Source organism: Tubulanus polymorphus, unplaced genomic scaffold, assembly GCF_964204645.1.
Source record: "Tubulanus polymorphus unplaced genomic scaffold, tnTubPoly1.2 scaffold_25, whole genome shotgun sequence".
NCBI classification, from domain to species: Eukaryota; Metazoa; Nemertea; class Palaeonemertea; order Tubulaniformes; family Tubulanidae; genus Tubulanus; species Tubulanus polymorphus.
This window is the reverse complement of record NW_027437432.1, coordinates 99,070-113,821: the sequence shown is the minus strand read 5'-3', so window position 1 is coordinate 113,821 and position 14,752 is coordinate 99,070. Positions and strand designations below refer to the sequence as shown.

At 38.8% G+C, this 14,752-nt stretch overlaps 2 protein-coding genes across 2 annotated transcripts; one reads left to right on the top strand and one right to left on the bottom strand.

Annotated features, from left to right (window-relative positions):
- Nucleotides 1-1,184: 1,184 nt before the first annotated feature.
- On the bottom strand, nucleotides 1,185-8,889 carry LOC141914467 (anoctamin-10-like). Its single transcript, XM_074805689.1, has 13 exons — nucleotides 8,755-8,889; nucleotides 8,193-8,374; nucleotides 7,700-7,841; nucleotides 7,478-7,618; nucleotides 7,289-7,408; nucleotides 3,950-4,522; nucleotides 3,631-3,686; nucleotides 3,391-3,465; nucleotides 3,037-3,294; nucleotides 2,555-2,746; nucleotides 2,305-2,436; nucleotides 1,731-1,847; nucleotides 1,185-1,338 (listed from the first exon to the last, which is right to left on the bottom strand). Exons 2-13 carry the CDS (start codon nucleotides 8,367-8,369, stop codon nucleotides 1,261-1,263), a joined length of 2,061 nt encoding a protein of 686 aa, XP_074661790.1. The 5' UTR covers nucleotides 8,370-8,374; nucleotides 8,755-8,889; the 3' UTR covers nucleotides 1,185-1,260.
- A 1,288-nt stretch (nucleotides 8,890-10,177) lies between these two features.
- Nucleotides 10,178-13,397, top strand: LOC141914466 (N-fatty-acyl-amino acid synthase/hydrolase PM20D1.2-like). The gene is made up of 11 exons (XM_074805688.1): nucleotides 10,178-10,476; nucleotides 10,719-10,954; nucleotides 11,027-11,113; nucleotides 11,757-11,890; nucleotides 11,976-12,095; nucleotides 12,171-12,246; nucleotides 12,321-12,382; nucleotides 12,487-12,565; nucleotides 12,645-12,716; nucleotides 12,797-12,974; nucleotides 13,050-13,397. The coding sequence occupies exons 1-11, from the start codon at nucleotides 10,191-10,193 to the stop codon at nucleotides 13,274-13,276; spliced, it is 1,557 nt and encodes a 518-aa protein (XP_074661789.1). The 5' UTR covers nucleotides 10,178-10,190; the 3' UTR covers nucleotides 13,277-13,397.
- Nucleotides 13,398-14,752: the final 1,355 nt, after the last annotated feature.

Genomic DNA, 14,752 nt, shown 5'->3' with positions numbered 1-14,752 from the left:
ATATCAAGTACCGCTACATAGCGACCAGCACTTCCATAGTGACCAGCACTTCCATAGTGACCAGCACTTCCATAGTGACCAGCACTTCCATAGCGACCAGCACTTCCATAGTGACCAGCACTATCATAGTGACCAGCACTTCCATAGTGACCAGCACTTCCATAGCGACCAGCACTTCCATAGTGACCAGCACTTCCTTAGCGACAAGTGTGTTCAATGATATTACCATAGATCGATAACAGCGACACCTAGCTGCCAATATCTTTAACCAAACAGGTTTTTCTATAAAGATTTCGAATATGTTGTAGGGCGAGTAGCCAAGAGCCGGTTGCATAGTCATGGCTTAGACTTAAGACCAGTCTAAGACCAGCTTAGGTCTATAGCCAATCTAACAACTTAAAACCAGTCTTAACGGTTCAAAACCACCTTAAGTCACGATTGTGCAACTGGCTCCAGGGCCCAGTTTCAAGGTTTAACTCTTAAATCGATTTGATTTCTTCATTAATTCAGTTTATCTTAAGTCGAATTGGGCCTTAACCTTTTTTGTGAAACTAGCCAAGAGCCTACTGTAATCAGGCTTAACTTGAACCTTCCACGTGAATGATTCGATGTGGACCAAGCCCTGGTGAGCGAGGATGCATCATTAAGGTGTTTGTGTAAGTTTACCGAACCGGATCAAGTGGGTATCGACTAATCACGTGATTTCATAACATGTTTGTTTTGATTATACATGGGCACAGATTATATCCGTTCATTGCGGTAATTAAGGTGACGTGAGGCTAATTAGGTGATGCGCTAATTAAGATGACCGGAAATGCATGTCTGTCTGACGTTCGGTGACCTCATTACCCCCCGCCACGCCAGTTCATCAGTTCGTCAACCATATGACAGAATTAGTTGAATGAATCGCCACCAGGGGTCAGATATGGGGGTTCCGGTAGGATTTTGGGGTCCTATTGTGAATTGTCTGGATTACACCGCAGTCACGTGTTGTCACGTGTTCAACAGGCTCAAATCGATATGTCCATCAGGCGCGTCTCTGTGACATCCTCGCTTACCAGGGCTCGTTTAGATCGTCTGCAGTCAATCTCGTTATGAAACGCTCAACTTCAATTCTAAAACGTATTTCAATAAATATTTATTCTACAAACTTATTACATTATTTTAGTGGATGGCTCTTTCTTGAGCCAATCACAGAACAGCAGTTCCGGTGACCCCCCACCTGCCACAGCCACATTCAACCCGATCACAGAACAGCTTCTACAACGTCGTTTCATGTTTTGGTGGTTTTTGTTTTAGTTTTGTGGTCAAACGACGTCTCAAAGAATTAACGGAAGTCTGAAAATAAATGATAAACTCGTCATTTGGGGAAACAAACCCCGGAATCACAGAACCACGGGCGGCTCCATCTTGGAATCACAGAACCACGGGCGGCTCCATCTCAATGTGGAACCGGACACTAGGGGGCAGTGCTCATAGTTGACTTAATGTTATTTCAATAGTGAGCGCTATTATATTTATGAAGTAGTCAAATACTATTCCACTTCGAGTGTAACCGGCACAGGCCGAGACTCTTAAAGGCATCTAACTATCAATCTAATACCTATATACAATCTAAGAACAAAATATGGAATAAAAACAGAAACCGAATCTAATTCGACACGAACTGTTGATCTGCGTTATAAATGTTTTATATGAAGGTGTATAATTAATTTATTATTGATATTTACGAGTTTTTTGAACGACTGGTCGGCATTGTACTGTTGTCTCTTCAACGCTGTCTGCACCCAGTCCGGTACGTCAGGTATCGCTACCGCTAACACAAACTTTGTCAATAAAATCACATGCTGAAATAGAAAACATTTTTCAAGTAAAAAAATCTTTTCCGAAAGAATTAATTAAACTCTCAATAGCCCTTAAACCTACGTGAACCAACATCACGTGATTACATACAATATTCTTGGAAACTGATGAAATATGTAATTAATCTTACGATTGAAACACGTAGAGAATTCATATAAATAGTGAGATTGTTGTTAAAGCGAACGTGATCAATCAATTATCACAATGTGTCATTGTGTAGAATGGTTTCTATTAACTCCACAAACTATTGTTAATTGATGGGTTTGAAAAGTTCAGGACCCAGTTGTACCAATTGTAATTGTAATTCTATCGCCAATCTAATAACTTAAGACCAGTTAAAAGAATTCGGACTATTTTTAACCTAAGTCAAGACTCATAGAAAATAAGATTATTTTCAAAATTTTGAACACTGGGTCCTGAAACCTGCGCACGTTTTCTCACCTCAGCGGCTACGAATATGAATATGACATTTATAGGACCGTAATGAGCCATATTCTCTTTCACATACGGAGACAGCGCTATCAGAGCGCAGTTCGTCATCACAGCTATTATACCAATCGTCTCAAACGCCATCTATACGACAAAATATACATCATTACTTACTGTGATAAAGATAAATTCATAACTCGGTGGAACTCCACCCTAACTCGGTGGAACTCCACCCAATGACAGGTATAACTGTTTGTCTTACCAACCAAGCTCCGATTCCTGCCGTCGGTTTTGCAAACGGTCTTTGAAACGTGCGGCAGAATTTGAAGGCGTCCGTTTTTATTTCTGTGATGTTGTTTAAAAACGCCCAGATCGCGGCAGGCGGAAAAACAGATGAGAATAAAAACACGTAACCGAACTGGATAAACATTTCAGTGTAGTCTTCGATTACTCCCTACAATATCAACAATCAATCAGTTTATTAATATTCACATGTTGGAAATATGTGGAAAAAATAGACGCAAGTTTCAGGTTTGATTTCTGAGTCGAGCAGGTTTCTGTATGGACGTGTTCTGGTTGAGATGTCTATCGGTCGCTTCTATCAGAACTATTCCGCTAGAAAACGACTGCGTCAGACGAGAAGAGATCAATGCGGAAATGAATCGCTAATCTTAACTCACAAACTGATCAGCTGAATCTAGGAGCCAGAGAAGTATTTGAATACGAATTTATGATATTTAGTACCTGTGAACACGGTAGGTGTCGCTCGAGGTCGATCTGTTTTCCATCCTCCTCTTCATCAGTGATAAAACCCTTCCCGATATCCAACCATTGTCGATAGTCGCACAGTTTTTTCAGTCGAGCTAACCCTTCACGGTCCGGTTCACGAACTGTCGTCATCTTATCGATGAGTTTACTCTGAAGGCGCTGTTGTATGTAAGGTATGACGACTTCCTGTATCTGACCCAGAATCTGGTAAGTGATCAGTAAAGCGGCCAAAGTCTGTAAGTGATAATTAACGTTTAATTTACTAACGCCCTCTTTTGGACACATTTAGACCCTCATTTTGAAAACTAGAACTCGTAGAGCGCCACCTACCGTTCTAAGCTGATTAAGATCTTGTTTAATGAATGCGATATGGAATAATGATACAAAGCTATTCACAGAATCAAACTGTAACAAAACATTTATCAATATACACAACTTGAATTGAGTCGATTTTAATCCCGAAAACTATTTTATACTCATTTAAAAATAAAGATTTATTTTATCGACGGAAGTTGATTTATATGAAATACATGCACCAACAAAATGGCGACCGGAAACGGAAATACGTACCATGACTAGTTTAATAATGAGTTGATTGTCGTAAGAGGATTGTAAACGATAATTTTCTGAAATAGAAAGAAAATTAACTTTTTTAAACATTTTTGATTGTGGACTAAAGCTAGCCATAAGTTTGTTAAATTGGCTACAGAATTTAGATGGTCTTATTTAGACTGGTTTTAAATCTTGAAAGTCATGACAGTTTAACTGGCTCGGGGGGGGGGGAGGGGGGGTTCTGTATATCGGGGCCACATCCAGGAAATGAGGACAGTTTTCTCTAGATCTGGTGAATGGTATAGTTATTTTTGGTTCAATGTATTTGCGATCTTACCCCAGTCATTGAGTGTTACCGCAATAGGTCTATAAGCCTGATTCATCAGAGCTATAGCGAAACCGTAGATAGCTGACGGCAATAGCGGCATAATCGTACACCAGACGAGATCATCCTTACTCTGTTCACTAATCACTCTTAACATTACATAGAAATAATCATAGATTAAAAACACGACGACAGCCGCAGTCAAACAGATACATATCACCGGAAGTGAGACGCAGTAGAATCTAAACGTCCGTTTAGTTGTCGAATAGATCGGTTCCTTTTCGCCAGTGACGTCATTGACTCCCATTTCGCCGTGGTACTCGGCCCGAGGTTGCTCCCATTCTATCATATTGATGGTACCCCACCTATAGGCGTACTCGGAACTCTTCCGCTTCCATTTCTCAAGGAATAAAGTCACCCAGATCATGTTGAACACGGAGAAGAAAGCCTGATTATAAACTGTATCGATGTTAAACAGGATGTAGAGGAAAGCGATGAGAGCTGGAGGCATCAGAGCCATCGTGTAGTGGTGTAAAAACGCGAAATACATAGCGACTGTTTGGCCCAGATAACGGTGGACTTTCTCTACAAAATACAACAACATCAAACACACATTATATAACATTGGAAATTCGCCCGTTCCCTGAAAACACCCTAAACGCCTGTTCTGTGTATTAGTGAAATACTAAATCAACTGCACAATTATCTGCAGGGCAAATATACTATAGAATCACATGTATATAAACAGTTTTTAGTGAATTTAAGAATCATTATCTATTTTCTAATTTTTAACTGGATTCAATCCTGTGTTCATCATAGTGAATTGTGTCAAACTACAAAACATTACATGTTTATATACATGTGATGATTCTATAGTATATTTGCCCTGCAGATAAATGTGCAGTTGATTTAGTATTACCTATATATATATATATAGTTCGCCAAAAAATCCGACAGCATTTTCAGCTAAAACATGGGAACAAAACTATGGTCGTGGCACCTCTGTGATATTCTAATATCACTTTATGCGACCCTGGTCTCTGGTAGATCATACTCAATACGAGCCGGAATAATCCTTACACAGACCACTCATGCGCAATCTATAGATTGACCAAATAGGTCAGTTTTGGATTGTTCTGGTACAAACCAGTTTGTGGCCTGTACGACAAAAGGTCTCCATGTTATTGTGATGACTGCTGTGTGGGGCTCAGTTCTGTACACGAGAATTTCACGATGAAACAGCGACAGTGACTAGAATATAGTTTTATTCCTAGTAGAGATAAACCCGATATGTTATATTTCATTATTATATTATAACCTTGAGAAATAACACAAAAACACGGAAAATAAAATTCGATCACTGTTTTTTGTGACGTAGAAACTTTTAGAGAACCTCAAATCAACAGTTTTTCATTTGGAAAATATGAAATTCTCTGGCAAAATAAATCCATTGAAAACTGAAGATGACTATTAGGATATAGTCGAAACGTTGAAATAAACTACTATCTCGAAGTTTCATTTTCGGACTTTTTCGTTATAATTGTGGGATTCTCTCTACATCGCGTCAACACGGATATTGTGTTCTACCAATCGTGATCATTGAAAACCTCTCCTTTATAAATATATGAATGTAGTTGAATTTATGCACACGTTCCGCAACTTATTTCATCAGTAGTGAATGGAAGCAGTTTATATTAACACGAAGAGAATATTTCTAGATTTAATTTACGTCTCATTCACTGAAAGTTTTACTGATGAATTCATTCAAATTTAACACAATAGGAAAATCGAATAGTTGAACCGTTTCTACAGAGATTGTGAGATGTTTGATTACAACATTACCAGTACAAGTGTTACATTGACGACACCTCGACTCAACCTGTGTCAGAGACTTCAAACTCGTCCTATTAAATGGTTTTACAAATTCACCGTTTTTACCTATCTAGGCTGGTATCTACCGGGGTCAGTACTGGGTATAACATTCAACGCATTCACGTTGTTTGTTCTAAAACGATTCAAATCTGATGTTTATTTTCTCATCAAAATTCTCGCTTTAAACGATCTTTTGTTTATGATCGCTACATTCATTCTGTATCCGCTGAGAACTGCGTACATTTACGCCGTTTTGGGTGATATTTTGTTTCGCAAGAACGATTGGTATTTCGGTTGGATTTTTATCACATTCGCCAAGCCGTTTTTCTACATGTTTCAGATGACACGTAACTGGTGCACTGTACTGCTCAGTATAGAGCGGTTAATCGTCGTATTGTTTCCTATAAAATCTCGTAAATTTCCCAAGAAGTTGATATCAGTTTGGGCGATGGCGTTTATTTCACTGTTGAGTTTTTGTGGTCATTTTATTCAATTTATACCCAATAGTCAATTGGGATTCATGAAATGTTCCCCACATTGGCCGTATATCATGATGCGTGCTAGAAAATATGCTTTTATTTCGCTTCATAAATGGCTGAGCAACTGGCGAGTGGAGATATCACAGAAATCTCTATTTCTGTATCTAACTGCTATTTTCCCAATTTGTATTTTGATTTTCATCAATATAATTCTTATTTCGGTGACATTTTATCGTCGGGTTACTCGACGTTCACAGCTCGGTGTAACTGATGAATCGTCCAGAAGGGAAATGAGGGTTTTAAGGATGGTTTTATCTGTAGTTTTATTGTTTATTATTTGTGAAGGGTTTGGTTTTATCGACCGTTTAATGGGTTTCGGACGACGTGGTATCCCTAACGTTCCAGGCTTGAGACAAATATCGTTAGGATTTTCTATCATCGATTCGTCAGTAAATTTTATCGTGTATTGCGCAACAAATGATAAATTCAGAAAAGAAGCGATTCAAATTTTAAACCCATTGATTCATAAACGACATCAATCTCGAATGGATAAAACGCACCTTTAGGAATTTTGTGCGGCAAAATTCGTAACAGTTTGCTTACACCAGAAAGCAGGGAGGAAATTTTCAGTTATTCCCTAACTGAATACATTCCATAAAATGTAAGGATATTCTGGTTGCGAAAGTAATTAATAGAGTAGAATCGGAAAAACCAGATAATTATTCCAATAATTATTCTAATAATTCTATTCTAATGATAAAACAGTAACCACTGACCATTGAACTGAGTCAGTCACTCAGTGGTCTGTTGGTTAGGACAGAGGACTGGCAAGGGAGGGAGAGGTCCGGGTTCAAATCCTGGCTTTTGTAGGGTTGGTTTTCGCAGTGAAATCAGTCAAAAATCATTAATATCTATATTTTTAAAAGTAAGAACAGCCTTTGAATAATACAATGTATTGATCAAGAATGAAGATGCGTCACGTGGTCTCTCTCTCTCTTACCGATAGGTTCAGTTTTCCAGAAGGCAGCCGCGTACCACTCAAACTCGAGTCGTTTTAAATCTGGTCGATCATGAAGCGGAAACATTTGAACGATCAATTTCTCTTTCATCATTCTTTTAACTGCAATTAAATTACAAATATATAAATCGTGTTTTGTTTTTAGACTGTCAGTATTCTATTATGATTTACCTATAGGTTGTCCCGGGTATAATCTCATCTCATTACTGACACCTACTATTCTACACTCAGAAGCTAAGGCTCTCAGATTATCTAAACTACCACGGATTAAACGCTGTTTTTCCGAAGGCATCAAAAATGCATCAAGATCTTCTGAAATATCAAATAAATTCGTTCAAAATTTATACGAATCGTCGAATCTAATTTTCACTGTATATAGGGTTAAGTTTAAACCTGTATTCTCAAAATCATCTACGTCATCCATTCGGAACTCTTTGATTGTTCCATATTTAGTTCGTTTTCTGATGCCTGTTAGTTCTGTAGCATCGATCAGCTGATCTGTCGTAGCACCGATCTGTAATATCGTCCCGTCTCCCTATTAAACATTACAGTATCAATATCGGTTTGATAAGTGGAACATGGTGGAATATAAGTGGAACATGGTGGAACATTAATCGATTTAAGATAAAACTTGATTTACGATGTAATTAATTCGATTTTAGAGTTGAACATTTTTTCAAATAGGGGTCTCTATAATGTACGTAGTGTTAACATTCAGGCATAAGTGAAACCAGGGCCCAATTACGCAGTTGTGACTTGGTCCAAAATTGGTCCGAAATCTGGTCTGAAGACTGTTTTAAATTTTTCCCTAGAAGGTCTTAAAATGGTCTTAAATCCAAGTCAAGCCTTTACAACTGATCCCTGTACTAATCTTGTATATACTCACAGAGCTATTAGACTCATCAGTATTTCTCTGTATTCGAGCCAGTAATTCTGCTCCATCCTCAGTTTTTGGAGATGTAATTCTATTAACGAGCCACTGTACCGTATCCTCATTAACAGTCGACGAGAATTCAATGATTACCATTGGTCGAAAATTCACTATCTGATCATCATCCGCCATTTTATCTGCAAAGACCACGTTTCACAAATAAGTTTTAACCGAAAAAAAACCTTCAGGATAAAACGTATTTTAGAAAAGTATGTACGCTTTGAGCTCAACCCTCCCTCCCCCTGTAACTCTTTTGTACGGATTTTTAACGCCCCCCTCACGGGCACGGCCCCTATCTTCCTTTGGACCTATTCGAATATCAAATCTGAGTTGAACGATATTTCAACCAAATATTCTATGGAACTTTTGAAATATACTCAAAATCGTAACCATGGCTATATATTTAACAGTTGATATTATAATCCATCATGGATTTCTATTCTATAGGCCTAATTTACCAAATTTCACTCTTATTTCTTCCCTAAAAGTTTTAGAAGCAAACTTTGTTTTCTCTTACCTCAAACCCGAGGTGATGCATAAGCTTACCAGCTTACCCCGCTACCCGTTACTACATTGTAGATCTACATTACTATTTTTACTTCATGTGAGAGCCAGAGAGAGAGAGAGCGCGAGCGAGTGAGCGCCTTCCTCTTGCATTTCTAAACTTATTTATCAACTATACATACATATATAATACAGCGCTATCCATACCGTGCCGCACAGATATAAACAGATATATAGGAGACTAATAGTGATCACTTACAACACTTGAACTCGACGAGTCGTTGATTGGAGAGATTTTAAAACCTGTTTCTTTTGAATTATTGTATCTGAATATAATTCAGTAGAATTAAAAGTCAGTAAAATCAGTTTTTATTTAAGAGTTGTTTAGACCCTGTATTGATTCTCGAAGTAGAGACTTCAGAATATTTACAGCTTACCGTTATTTGATGTTACTGGTACCTGGTACGAAGCGGAATCATGACTTACCTAAAATCAGCGAATAAATTATCCCAGAAAATATTGTGTTTATTCACGATACAAGAATCGAAACTCTATAACAGCGCCTGCCCCCTAGTGGCAGGGTAGACGGAGAGATCTGATTGGTTGAGTCTAGTTACTATGAATGAACTTGTTAAAAACGATTTTGTTTATAGTATCGGGTAATTGTGCTGATTGACTCGGTCTAACTGTAACTGCTCGGGCAAGTATTAGCTAATAGAACAATTACACAGACACAGTCTACTCAGTGGAGCGGTACAATTACTACATTAATACTTGAAATAACGCAAGCACAATCTCATAAAACATATTTCTTTATTTTCCTACTGAAATCGACAGGGTGATACGAAATTATGATTTCAATAATAGTTACATGAAATTGAGTCTAATTCTAAAAAATCTGGCAACTCGCACAATTTTACATTATCATTTATCATAAATTTGTATAGGCGTACTCAGTAAAGTTTCTAATTAGCCCACGAGGCCGAGGCGGCTCCAGGTTCGTCCCGGATCCGGGCGTGGCTCACAGGTGCCGGTACTCTCTCAAGTAATCCAGCATATCATCTACTATTACTAAGTAATCTTAAGCTTTTTTACGTCTTTGGAATAAGAACTACCACAGATGACAGTAGAACGCTTCACGCCGCCCCCCCCCCCCCCCGCGGCGCACCGCCGGCCTTCCCGATGAATATATTTTCCAAAGTATTTTGTCAAGTTTTTGGCATGGAAAGCGCGTCTTTTGAAAATCCGATTCTTCATCCTAATGCATTGGCGAATTTCTAGTTCTTCTTTCTTTTTATCCATATTTGTACATGTCATATATTTAATGAATAAATATGAAATTGATTTGATTTTCGAGGAAAAATAAAGGAAATTTGGATTTTAATTGTCAGGTTGAGAGGGCGCCACCTCCTGGTCCGTAGTTGTTATTGCGGGCCGTCAACTGTCATAATGGCAAAATTTATCAACATTTCTTCGTCATTTTTGCGGCGTTTAACATTAGTGTCATGTCTCATTGCGTTTGTGATATTATTTATTATAATCTCGAGAACGATTTCTATTATTTCTAAACCGAATATTGTGACATCATCAATCAGAGATAAACCTTTAGAAATCGAAGCCGATCGAACAAAAATCCATCATTTCTCTGAAGCTTTGAAATTCAAGACGATCTCGTGGACAACAACTCGACAGGAGAAAGAAGAAATTCTTAAATTCATTAAATTTATTGAAAAAAGTACGTGTGAAATTGTGTGGAGTCACTTGTAGATTCGAAAAAGTACAAGCCGTTATGAATGTAGCCTGTGAATGAGTGTGAGGATGGAAGGGCATCCGTTTAGACTCGGGCCCTCGTCCCAGTTAACTGTGGTTTACTTTCATGATCTGTTATGAATAACCCCCCCCCCCCTTTCTAGTACCAAACTGCTTTTCTGGAATTAAAAAGTGAATTAGATGGATAGTTTGAACTGTATGTTTCAGGTTACCCGACTATTCACAGTTCTCAGATTGTTGAGTGGCAGGTCATACACAATTATAGTTTACTATATAAAGTAACTGGTAGTAATCAACGTTTGAAGCCGTATATGTTGTACGGACACCTGGATGTCGTGCCGGCTCAGAGCGATGAGTGGAATGAACCCGCTTTCGAAGGCAAAATAGTTAACAATGAGTTTATCTACGGCCGTGGAACTATCGACAATAAAAATACTGTCATTGTAAGTAAATATCTGAGTTCATCCTGTTTGCTGAACTTGCAGTTTTGTGAATAATGATGTTTATATTTTCAGGGGGTTCTCGAAGCTCTTGAACATCGTTTGATAAATGGTGATTTACCTGTTAGAAGTTTTTATATCGGTTTTGGACACGATGAAGAGGTATCTCACACAATTCTATATACATGTATATTCTACATTTCTATAGTCATATATTTGCCAATAAATATCAAGGATCCAGTTCTACAGTTCAGGGTCCAGTTCCACAGTTCTGGATCCAGTTCCACTGTTCTGGATCTAGTTCCACAGTTCTGGATCCAGTTCCACTGTTCTGGATCCAGTTCTACAGTTCTGGATCCAGTTCTACAGTTCTGGATCCAGTTCGACTGTTCTGGATCCAGTTCTACCGTTCAGGGTCCAGTTCCACAGTTCTGGACTCAGTTCCACAGTTCAGGATCCAGTTCCACAGTTCTGGATCCAGTTCCACAGTTCTGGATCCGGTTCCACAGTTCTGGATCCAGTTCGACTGTTCTGGATCCAGTTCTACCGTTCAGGGTCCAGTTCTACAGTTCAGGATCCAGTTCCACAGTTCTGGATCTAGTTCCACTGTTCTGGATCCAGTTCTACAGTTCAGGGTCCAGTTCCACAGTTCAGGGTCCAGTTCCACAGTTCAGGGTCCAGTTCCACAGTTCTGGATCCAGTTCCACTGTTTAAGACCCAGTTTCACAGTTCTATGTTAATTGACCCTGTGATGGACGAGCCCGCAGAGGTCTGTGAGATAACGTGAGTTTGTTTGATATATCAGGTCGGAGGTCATCACGGAGCTGCTAATATTGCACGACTGTTTAAATCACAAGGCGTCAAACTAGAATTTTTACTGGATGAAGGAATGATGGTAACAGATGGAATAATGCCTGGTATTAAACGCCCTGTTGCGATGTAAGTATCCAGTCTATAGCAAGCATGCAGTCAGTCGACTAGTCCTGTTATAAACGTTGTATGAAATGAGTTTATTGTTGTTTAGTGTTGGAGTTACAGAGAAGGGTATGCTCACTTTAAATCTATCGGTAACAACTGCCGGAGGTCACTCGTCGATGCCTCCTCGTGAAACTGGTATTGGAATATTAGCGGCTGCTATCAACAGGTCACCGTTCAAATCTAAAAACACCTCTAATTATATTCTCTATTCAGTCTCTAATATCATTTCATATATTAATAGATTAGAATCGAACCCACATCCGAGTAGAATTGGTTTCAGCGTTGAGAAACAGACGTTTGAAAGTCTTGCTTCACAGGTTCTCTATAAATAGATTCACTCCCCACATGTCTCACTCATTGTCTCAAACTGTTGTCACGGTTATTTTTACAGATGAATTTTCTCGGTGCTGTTGTTATGTCTAATCTATGGCTGTTTAAACCATTATTGTCCTGGTGAGTGTCAGTAACAGCTCGGACTGCTGTTAACTCTAGTAGTTGTAGGGGACAAAAACAACGTCTGGTATTCAGACTGACGGATCTATTGTACAAATTTTCAGGAAAATGTCAGGTATCCAAGCGGGTAATGCACAGATAAGAACCACAACGGCAGTAACAATGTTTCACGCGGGAACTAAAGTAACCATCTTCACTTTAGATTTTAAATATTACGAACGAGTTTCCTGTCGATGATGAAATGTGACGCATGTTTTTTCAGGTGAATGTTTTAGCATCGAAGGCGTCTGCTATAGTGAATCATAGAGTTCATCCTTCACAGACACTTGAAGAGGTGAAACTACAGAATATGTCGCCAGTCTCCGCCCAGTTTCACAAAAAACCTGTTTAATTTTGCTGTCTGTTTTTTTACAGGTTTTAGAATTCGATAAATCAATAATAAATGATGAACGCGTGAAGATAGAAAAGATGTCCGACTGGAGTCGCGGACCGTTTCCTGTTTCACCGTGTGATGAACAATCATTCGGTTTTCAAACTGTTAAAAGCAGCATCCATCAAATATTCCACAAGAAAAATGTCTTCGTTATTCCAGGTTTGTTTGAAGGGGTTATAACTTCACTGACTGACTCACAATTCACTTCTTGAGGCTTTTGAAATCTGTTTACAGGAATACTGGTAGGAAACACAGATTCTGAACACTTCATGGAATTCACCAGTAATATCTATCGGTTCACTCCGACCTATTTGTACCGCGGCGATGAGAATCGTTTCCATGGTAAAAACGAACGCATGTCGATCGAGAATTTCGAGGAAACGATGAATTTTTATTTGGAATTGATGAAACTGGCAGATCGAGATAAACTGCCTCCTCCTCATCAACATCCAGAACTGTAATATACGTTACTGATACTAACAGTAAACACTTCGTACTGATGATGTAATAACTCTTCCTAAATGTAACCCTTACTCATTTCTGATCATCACATGTTTGTAAATATTCCTAACTCCTATTTGATAGTGATAATAAATTATTAATTGTTTATGTGAATGTTTTACGATGAAATTATATGATTTTTACTTAAATTAAACTTTAGTTTTAAGTTAATTTTTGGACCCATGGTGAGGATGATCATTTTCACAAGAAAACGTCAAAATTTAGAGGACCACAACGCGTGTACTCTTTAACCGAAATACAAAAAAGGTTTCTAAGTCATTGTTCAAACAAGAATTTAATTAATTAACTCGTTAAAACAATAGCGAGCCACGTATCGACCGTCTAGTGCTGCCCCTATGTTAGACAATAGCGGGTAAAATGCGAACTAACATGATACTCGCTTCCCAGAGTCTTCGAACGGCCGTACTAGACAAACTATTTACCGATTTGCGGGCCGGATTCCGCGCTTTAAAACACAACTGAAACAACTTAATCCGAGTCAATTTGAATCGGGATATTCCCGGAGATGGCAACAGGTTTACAAATATAGAATAATGAAAAATTACTTACCGGAGAATCAGTCGTTCTGAGCCCCAACCTCATCACGGCCACGATTGGCCCGGTAACTCCTCGGAAAATCGCCGTGGTCCCGGCATCCGATCGGCGTCAGTCCCTACTGAAACAATCAGGCGATTAATCTTTTTATATTCTGCATATTCATCAGATGTGTATTATGAATTTTAATTTGAAGCATATTAATGTATTTATTATGCATTTCAATGTGAATTACAAAATGTATTACAAAATGAGTCTAATATAGTCAATTATCGGGAAGTAGACCAGTGTAAAAATCAGCTACTGGCGCATGCTTTCTATACTCTGTTATACGTGACAGGGACAGTTCAATTAAACACTTATTTTACCGCGAAATAGAACCCGGGGTCTCTCTTCAATGGTCTCGTTTTATGGCATGATAATCATCTCCAATATTCCGTTAATCGTCATCGATCCATTGATAAGCAAGATCCTTACCTCACGCAAAGCGAGACAGCAGCATGGACGGGTCATTAACAATTCCAAGAAATGAGGACTGGAGATATAAAGGGTGACTGTAGACTGGTTGCCGGTCTCAGGTATTCCTGACTGTGAATGCGGGTGGCACAGAATTGGTCAGGCGACAAGTCTAGGGTGACTGCATCCATTCATTAGGCCAATACTAGGGTTACTGCGTTTATCACTAGGCCAACACTAGGGTTTCTACGTTTATTAAACAGGCCAACACTAGGATTTCTACGTTTATTAAACAGGCCAACACTAGGATAACTGCGTTTATTAAACAGGCCAACACTAGGGTTTCTGCGTTTATTCACCAGGCCAACACTAGGGTTTCTGCGTTTATTCACCAGGCCAACACTAGGATAACTGCGTTTATCACT

Bases quoted from the DNA above. Each gene is read 5' to 3' on its own strand.
- LOC141914467 (XM_074805689.1), bottom strand. From the start codon at position 8,369: ATGGCGGATGATGATCAGATAGTGAATTTTCGACCAATGGTAATCATT. The intron at 7,619-7,699 runs GTTTAAACTTAA...TTGATATTTCAG, and splicing joins AGATGATTTTGAGAATACAG to AAGATCTTGATGCATTTTTG. The intron at 2,747-3,036 runs GTACTAAATATC...TTGATATTGTAG, and splicing joins GACACCTACCGTGTTCACAG to GGAGTAATCGAAGACTACAC.
- LOC141914466 (XM_074805688.1), top strand. From the start codon at position 10,191: ATGGCAAAATTTATCAACATTTCTTCGTCATTTTTGCGGCGTTTAACA. The intron at 11,114-11,756 runs GTATCTCACACA...TTGATATATCAG, and splicing joins GTTTTGGACACGATGAAGAG to GTCGGAGGTCATCACGGAGC. The intron at 12,096-12,170 runs GTCACCGTTCAA...ATATATTAATAG, and splicing joins TTAGCGGCTGCTATCAACAG to ATTAGAATCGAACCCACATC.